The sequence below is a fragment of the Endocarpon pusillum genome (genome assembly GCF_000464535.1).
Source record: "Endocarpon pusillum Z07020 unplaced genomic scaffold C725403, whole genome shotgun sequence".
NCBI lineage: Eukaryota > Fungi > Ascomycota > Eurotiomycetes > Verrucariales > Verrucariaceae > Endocarpon > Endocarpon pusillum.
Window position 1 is genome coordinate 31,996 of NW_006913593.1, and position 9,311 is coordinate 41,306.

The window sequence follows — 9,311 nt, forward strand, 5'->3', positions numbered from 1 at the left end:
TCGACAATTATATCAATCACAGCCTGCGAAAACAGCTTTTTGAACGTTTGAAGCTCAGATAGACCCGTAGCGCTCGATTCAGAGGATTTATAGCGTAATTTGAGCAAGGGTTCGTACGCAGGGAGCTCAGGGAGATGATTTTCGTCGAATTCGGAGGAGAGAGGAAGATGCTCAGTTGCGACAGGGCGCAACGCAGTTTCTGGTCGATTTCGAGCTTTTTTTTTCGTGATTTTAGGGTCAGTAGCTGGAGAAGGCGCTCTTTTCTCTTCCCAAATAGTAACAGGCTTGCGCACACGCTGGGATTTGCGTGGTATCATGTCAAAATAGCCTTATTGAGCGTCAGAATTTGAGGATAGAAATTTGAGGTGGTTGCGGCGAAATGATGCTAAAATTCTTGGCACGCTAAAAGGGATCCAAAACGCAGCACAAGGGATAGACATCAGATTCGTCCAGCAAGAGCACTACGTTGCAGTGTTTCGCAATCTTGAAGATTTGGGAGAGTTCAACTTCTAGAGACGCGGCCTTAAGGCTTAAATCTGCTGCAGAAATCTAATTATACAACATGAGTGGAATCAGGGATGGGCACCAGAAGACTTACAGAATAGAAGGGGAGTTCCAAATGTTCGGAAACGGCTTCTGTAGTCAGGGTCTTTCCCACTCCCGGGGAACCACTGAAGAGATGAGTTAGTTGCGTAAGAAGATAGAAGAGTAGAATAGGCCGTACTGCAATAGCACGTTCATGCCTCGTCCTTTGCCAGCAACGAAATCATCAAAAACTTTGTCCTTGTCGCGATTTATCTGATTGCTGACGAGAGCCATGATTATCTCTTTGTATTGGCTTGGAATCTCTAAGCAGTCAAAAGGATCAGAGGACCAGCTGATAAGTTCGATATCAGCGACAGCGAATTCCACTGAATGTGGTGATTAGTGTCATGATTCAATGTCCTCATGAAAATTCTTACACCATAATTTGTCTGTGAAACTAAAACCCGGCACGGTTGGGCAACAGACGAGCAAATCAGTGAGCTCTAATTCATTTGCCTCCAGGTCGGCGTATCGCACTTTTTCTGTGCTGTCAGTCGATGTGCTCGAACCGCCAAAGAAATCAATGCAGCCGATTGCTGAGCTACTGCCGTCCACCTTTGGTCGTGCGTAATTAGGGTTCATCTCCCGAAAGAAAGAAGCGTCAATCATCACTCGACTATCAACTGAAACTTTGACCAGCTTATCTTTATTTATGAGGAATGCATTGCCACGGCAGTGGCGATAGTACGTGCCACACAAGGAAAGGAATCTGCGACCGCAGTCAATAAGTTCGGCTTTGATTCGGCTTGAAGCAGAATGATATGGTAATGGGAAGGCGTTCAGTCTGTTGATGAGGACGTAGCCGCGAAATTTGGGGATGTCGATTGAGGTCGACACTTCCCCAACAATCTTACCGTCAAAGTCGAAATATCGACAATCCAGCCGATAAAACAGCAGAGAGCGGCCACCCGGGTCCGGACGCGCTGGTCGTCCAGGCTGCAAAATCGGGGATGAAAGCAATAAATCACCAGGTGGAAATTCTTCACGGCGTTTGAGGCTTCTAGATTGTTTGTAGGCATTTCGAAACTGATGGCATCCATATCCGCGTGGACGCCGTTTGTAGCCTCGTCTGATAGCGTTAAAGAAAAGAGAATAGTCCTCCACCAGACCGTCAGTATCTACAACCGGCTGCCACCCGGATCCGGACGCGCTGGTCGTCTGGGCTGCGAAAATGAGGGCGACTGATCAACGGATGGTCGAAATCCTCGTGATATTGGACAAGGCTTGTTAGGCATTTGTAGGCATTTTGAGGGCGTTCCACATTTGTGTGGGGATCGTTGGCTGTCTCCTTGCCTGATAGCTAAAGCTCTTATAAGTGAATACGTATACCTTACTCCTGGAGCTTTAGCGCTTAACAACTATGTAAAAGAGACTTGGAGCCTATCCCTTGTGAGCCCGAATACCTCGAGATGAGCATCCTTCCTATTTGGGACTAGTATTTTTTGCTTATAAAAGGCTAATTATTATAGCTATAACACTATAAATAGTATCACTCGGAAGCTAACTCTTCTAGCTTTCGAGTGATACTATTTATAGTGTTATAGCTATAATAATTAGCCTTTTATAAGCAAAAAATACTAGTCCCAAATAGGAAGGATGCTCATCTCGAGGTATTCGGGCTCACAAGGGATAAGGGGCCAGGATTTTTTTTGAAAGAAGTAAATAATTCTTATATTGTAACAATTTGCTCTATATAAATATAGTAATAATAAAGAACCTTATATTTAAAAAGATAGACTATTTGCTTTAAGATCATTACAAGGCAGGTATCTCTTTAAAGAGCGTTGTAGTAATTTATTAAGAGCCATCTATATATTAGCCTTAACTAGCCCTTTACTCGCTATTTATAAGCGTAGATACTCTGGAGCTTCTAATCTGCATCAAGTCCGGGGTAAGATATGCACATTTCAAAAGTGCCTAGGGAATCCTCCTTCAGAGTTGATTTTTTTTGTCGCTTCTTAAACGGTTTCTGATAGCTAATTAAGTGAAGAGTAGTAACTAATGTTTAGGGTCATTAGCGCAGATATCAGTCTCCCCTAACATCTTATTAGTAGGCGCTTTTCCAAGTCGGGGTCCTATTTAGACTAAGAAGAGTTCCCCTTTCTAGGCCTTTCTCTATTTATAGAATGTCTTAACTGATGAAGCAAATTTGTACAACTCTTAGCAATTGTGTACTAGCCTATATCTTTAACAGAAAAACTTTTTGTTCCTAGGCATGCAAAAGTTTAGAAGCGCTAGGTCAGGTTGAAAATCAGAATTATAAATTAGTCTAGCTAGTTAAGAATTAAGTGCTATAAATTAATGCTTGTTTATTAGATTAGTCTAGAGCTTAAGGCGAGATTATTTGGTTATATACTCATTACTATTAGACTATTAATATACTTAAAGCAAGACGGAAAGCAATAATGATTTCCTTTATTCTCTTATTTATATATTATCTCAGAACGGTCAGTACTATAAAAGTCTTAATCAAAGATCTCTCCTGCTTAAAGAACAGCCTGTATATAAGAAATGGAAAGAGGTTTCTTCTTTTTATTTACTAGTGCAAAGGCTATAAAGACAGCGTTCTTAATCTAAAAGAGACTAGTAAAAAATGATCTAGATAAAGATTAATTAACTTGCTGCCTATTAAGCTCTTTATTAAGCTTTTCCAGCTCTAGCTAACTTATATCTGTAGCTCTAAATCATATGTTTACCTTCTTAAAATAGATCTTCTAGACTATTATTCTCGCATCTTTATCCAAGCGGCTATAGTGTAGCTTTAGATAAATTCTACTTAGAATCACCTTATTAAAGATTTTTACTTAATTAGTTATAAGAATAAGGATTCTACAGAAGTATTCTATTATTTGCAAGAATATAGACACAAGACTATAATAGATAATGTATTCTGTCTTATATTACTCTAAGTACATATCAGCCTTATTAAGAAGGAAAGGGATGTCTTATTAATGCCTAAGCTCAAAGATATTATAAAGTCGATATTCTAGTGTTTCTAGGTCCGTACTTAGTTCTCTAGCAGAGATCTTTAAATATCAGTCTACTATTATATCTGTATTGCGACAAAACCTATAATATATAGCGGTTTCTAAAGGTGCTCAGACAGGAGCTTAGCTATTAGGGTTTTTCTAACACCAGGAGGTTCGCTAATAATGTGTTAGTTACAGAGAGATAAAGACGTGAGAGTCATACTATAAAAGCATGCTAAGGCTGTACCTCTTTCCCTTAACCATATTACAGAATAATAGGTCTCTAACTCTATAGTTTAGGTCTCTGTAAGTACTAATACTATTTCCTTTTGCACTTTAGGAAGAACTAAGTTATTAAATGCAGATATATTTTACTAGATGTCTTTAATACTAATAATCATGAATTCTATTACGTAGGTGATTAGCGTGTTAGTATTATAGAACGTGGAAATATATCTATATTATATCCTGTCTGCATAACTAAAGCCTAGTACAATAGGGCTACAGATTAGCAGTCCATCTTTGTCTAGTTCCGTAGGGTCTAATCCCTAGATCTTTACTTTATCAGGCTATTCTATAGTTATAAAGAAAAGATTAATATAGTCAGATTGCTTTAGCTTATTAATGCTTAGCTTCTTGTAGCCAGGGGTATTCTGATAGAAAAAAGCAGTATTAATAATAATATAACCTTTGATGTTAAGTAGAATTAGCTCTTTGTAATATATATAAAATGCGGGGCTATAGTAATAGCGATGATGATATAATCCTATTAGCTTAATAAACTTCTTGCTGTACTTAGTCACATGCTTTTTAATCTTTTACGTTTTTAGATAGTATTTAAGAGGGAATACAGTAAGAAGGTAGATTAGCTTTGCTCTTTGAAACTTCTCTATGCCTATTGTAATACAGGACTCGCTAAATACCTTACCGTCAGAATCTAAGTAGTGACCTTTTATGCGAAAGTATTTCACACGTTGTTTAGTTACTCGCTCTTTAGTGAAATCGAGTTTGATGCATCTCGGTTCCTTTATTCCTACGCAATATGTGTAGATAATGCTATTCAGCTTAAAAAGCGCTTATAAAAGGTTGTATGTGATGTTGTTATCTGCTAGAAGCTTAGTAAGACGTGCTGAAATAAAGGTATAAGCGAAATTAACATAATTTAATAAGAGGCAGAGGTGATCTAGAGCACTCTTATCACCTGCTAAAAAAATTATATAAGCCTTAAGCTTAGTAAGGTAATAAAATAAAATACTCTAGTCAATCTGCCTTAAGTAAGCAATTATATAGAAGAAGTAGCAAAGCCTGATATACTACAGATTTATCTTCCTTAGGAGATAATCTATGTATATTGTTTAAGATATCCTTAAGAATATCCTATAAGGCCCTTGATTTTATATTAATATAGTGTACTAGGTCCTCCTTGTCCTTCTCTAGATGTTATTAGCTTTTAATTCATTAAAGAAAATTATTAACTTATTTGCTCTTAGACAATAAATATATATTTATTTAGTTTACTTATAGCTAAAGTTTAAGCTATATATTTGATAGTTTTGTACTTAGACGTAGCAACATCTTACCTTAAAAGATTAGCTTTATTAATTATAATAGTATTCTTTTAGACTTATACTTCTTTAATCTTCTTATATTTAAGCCTAAATGCCCGATTCTTTAGCTGCTTTAATTGAGTAATTACTATATTAGCAGTTAAAGCTGATATGAAGTCTAAAGTCGCCTTAATAGAAACGACTATTTCCCTAAAAAGCTTAGCGAGATTTATAACATCTAGTAGATTCTATATAACAACTTGTGATATAGGGCTGCTTAAAGGTGTAGCTAAAGAAGAAAGTTGGTTTATATTAGCCAGATTGTCCTCTGCTCTGACCTCTAGTATAAGACTGCCTAGAGGCGTGAATAAAGGGGATTTGGTAGGTTAACAAGGGACACTAGTCTTGGCTTTCATGGCTTTAGATTTTGGCATTTTTGCTGTATAAAGAGTGAAGTGTCTTAAAATCAATTAAAGAGAACTGATAGCACGAATCTATATCTTAGGTTCTTGTTGTCTTCTTATACTTGCTCAGCCAGGAGCTCCACATCTCTGCTTGATCCGTCCCTAAGCATTATGTATTCTAATACCCTAAGCGAAACCCCCGGCACAATGACTTAGATCCGGATCCTAGTTCTGGTCGAAGGTCTTTAACTGAATTAGCACGTTTCCAAATAGTGAACAACTGCAAGCTCAAGATATGTGTTAAGACCAGGAATAGCCATGTTAACTATGCCTTTATTATGTATGAATCGTTCTTGACTACTTGTAGTAGATGTTGCTAAATGCTTTGTCTAGTCTACGTTGCTGTTTTCGTACGAGTTAGCAGATTTCTTCCTGGAGGCATATTAGTCATATTAAATGATCTTAGGGTACAGGTACCGTGATTAGTAAATTAATTAGTTAGTTATTTATCCTTGCTTTCTAGTTTTTCCTGATTTTTCTTGATTTTCCTTAAAAGTTTTAGTCTTTTCCCTCTTATTATTTCCTTTTTGCTTAATCTTTGTAAATACTCATCTAGATTGCTAACTATTTATATAATTGATCATCTAATAAAGGCGCCTTATATTACACTTTATATAATAACTCTAAATAGCTTTCGCTATACTGATAGTTACAAAGGGGTCTTGGTTACTAACGTTAAGATTCTTTTCTAGCAGAGCCGTAAGATTACAACGTCGCTTAAAGGCGAGTTGATGAAAAGGCAGCACAAAAGATCCTCAAACCAGCCAGGTAAGCTTAGCAAGTATTATAAGCGGCTTCATAATACTGCTAGGGCGATTAGTATTAAAGAACACTTAGAAGGCAAAGCCGTCAAGCAAGTCAAAGATGCCATCAAGATTCTTACCGCCCCACAAACAGCTTCGCCGTCAAAAACCTACCAAGCATTTCTTTACGACGTCCTCTGCCATTGTAGCCCGAGTCTACTTCTTCTCTGCGCTACAAGCTTTAGGAAAAAGCAAATAGTAGACCTAGGTTTAAAAGAGCGGGTGAATCTTCTAGCATACATAAGGGATACGCAACTCTCTCTTGACTCTTTTGTTCTAAAGACTCTTACTAATGATTATAAGATACCTTTGTCGGATAGTGTGTGCGTTATATTATGCGTTTATCCAGGAGGCTAATCTTTTAAAGACTCGCACCTTATTAATATAGTAGCTTAGCCCTAAAAGCGTACAAGATATACTAATATTACAGCAAGCATTTATCAAAAAGAAGAAGTAGCAAAGCAAATTAGTACGTAAAAATTTATCTATAACTGTTAGCAACACTAACCTTAAAATAGCTCTGTTACCAAGTCTACAAATAGCACTAGTTCCATTATCTTTAAATCTCAGTATATACGAATTTTTATTTACATATACATAATTAATAAAGAACAAATCAAACGTAAGATCAGAGTTACAGGCAAAATTTAACCTCTAATAGTAGATACAATAAAGCCTTTGATGTTAACAAATAGCAGCATTACCTCTTTTTACCGTACAAGCAAGAGAAACTAGTAGTAGTTAATTCAGTGTCACTATCTGAAGAAAGAAGGGGTGAGAAGAAGCCCTAAATATGTATATAGCACTGCTAACAAATTACTAACAGAAATAAAGGATATATATATAAATACACTCGCTAGCAACATTTCAAAATTGCCTAAGCTATTTAGAACGGCTGTCTAGAATAGCCGGTTATAGAGTTAGGAAAGAAGTCAAAATATAGAGACAACAGAATGCTAGCCAAGTTTGTTCCTGAAGGACAATAGACAGGATGTCTCCTTTACTATCTGGTGTGGTATCATTGATAGGTACTGTCTGACCGATTTCTTCGGTGCATAACTTGAAATCTTCTCCTAAATTTCGAATTTTACGGTAGCACCTCTGACATAGATACCATATCCGGCAGGTACTGTATACTTCTTATATTTAGTTATAAGGGTTTTGTTAACCATATGCGTTTTGTAGTCTTCTGTTTGCTAGTTATAGATGAAGAGATAATAACCTTTGAACTATATTGTCCTGTCATTAATATTATCTAGAGGAAAGTAATAGGTGATATTAGTTTCGTCTTGTCCTGTAAGAGCTTCGTTATCTGTCTAAATAGATACACCCTTGTCAGCTATAAGTATATTAAGGGGAGTAAAGTGAAAGTGCAGATTATCTGACTGCCATGATCAAAGTGTGCTAAAGAGGCTGCTGGTAGAGGCTTATCACAAGGTCAGGACTAGTACGAGTTTGAAGAAAACGGTAGAATAAGTGGTTGTCTTATTACGTACAAGCCGGACGTGAAGTCGAGCCTCAAGAGGCACTCTTCTACCTCCTTAATAGAATATACCAAGTGCGATGTATAGAAAAGGTCAGGGTAAAGGCGCTCAGCGAGGGGAGAAATAAATCTGATGAAATAAATCGCGAGGTAGAATACTGATGTGAACGGAAAGATGGGCCGCAATGGCAGGCCTTGAATGCAGGTGAGATGGATTCTATTAGCCGAGCTTGACTGAGCTGGCCAGGCAGAACAAGCAAGTTATTGTTATTGTTCAGAGACAACCTTGGATGGTGCCTTGCTTGCAATTTAGATAGGCTCTTTATCCGCAGAAAAAATTAATTAATTGCGGGATTTTGCAAAAGGTAAGGCTTAATGCTATATGATCTCATCATAGCCTGATTACGCACTTAGCCTTAGGCTGCAAACTCACCTAAAACTAGGCTAATTTTTGGCTTCAAATAACATAAATATAACTTAGCTAATAAACAAGAGCCTTATTCTATTAATAAGTGATCTTTAAGCTTATTCACTACGCTATTCCTTCAGAATAGTCTTAGGACAAGAATCAGATTATACGCGTTTTAAGTAGTTACTTCAAGAAGCAGATTAGTAAGCAGAAGAGGAATGCAGATAGATAAAAGCTATATATTCAAAAGGCATCCCTAGCAAACTATGTCAGCTATAGCATAAACTTTAATATTATGTGATCTAATTTTGACTAGTATGATATTTGTGTTAAACCTAACCTAGAGACAGTTATATTTACCTTATTCTTAAATCAAGCATATATCAAATACCTTAAGTTCTTCTACTAACTAGTAAGGGCATCTTTAGTTTGTCTAAAATTTTATTATCTTAAACCCCTCTTTTAATAAGTTACATCTTTGTTACTTCTAACACAAAATATTAAGTCAAACTTTTGCTCTTTTAAATACTAGCTTCCTAACTTTGCTCTCTTACAGCAATAATATATAAGGAATATTTTACTATGACCATTTATCGTAGTAATAAATATACTAGAGAGTGCGATAAGATCAACATTATTGCAGATCCTTGCCTAGAGAGACCTCCGCTATTAAGAATATGCTATAACTACTAGAGAATTAATTCTAGATCAACTACTAAGAAAACTGCTTAATCAGGGCACGATTATAATAAGGACAGTAATCAGAAGAAGGGCGGCTCTAGCAGAGGCGGAAGTCTTAGCAGTACTATAAATAGTGGAGGTGTAATTACTATTTAGTCTTCAGAGAGCAATTTAGTTAGTCTGAATATTAATAGCAAGTCTAAGAGCTTTAATGTGAATAATGTGACTATTTTCGTAATCAAACTTAATATAGTCTAGGTTTAGAAGCGTTATATATAAAGAAATTAGTAATGCTAGTTAGAATAAGAGCTTATAATTATATCTTTACTCTGTAGTAAATTACTAGAGAGAGCAAGATATATATATATGA

The 9,311-nt window shown here is 36.5% G+C and overlaps 1 protein-coding gene across 1 annotated transcript; it reads right to left on the reverse strand.

The window, feature by feature from the left end:
- Positions 1–553: 553 nt before the first annotated feature.
- On the reverse strand, positions 554–1,194 carry EPUS_08974 (uncharacterized protein; the record flags this gene model as incomplete). The annotated part of the gene is made up of 3 exons (XM_007788922.1): positions 554–671; positions 725–911; positions 963–1,194. 3 exons carry the CDS (start codon positions 1,192–1,194, stop codon positions 554–556), a joined length of 537 nt encoding a protein of 178 aa, XP_007787112.1.
- Between the last annotated feature and the right edge of the window lie 8,117 nt (positions 1,195–9,311).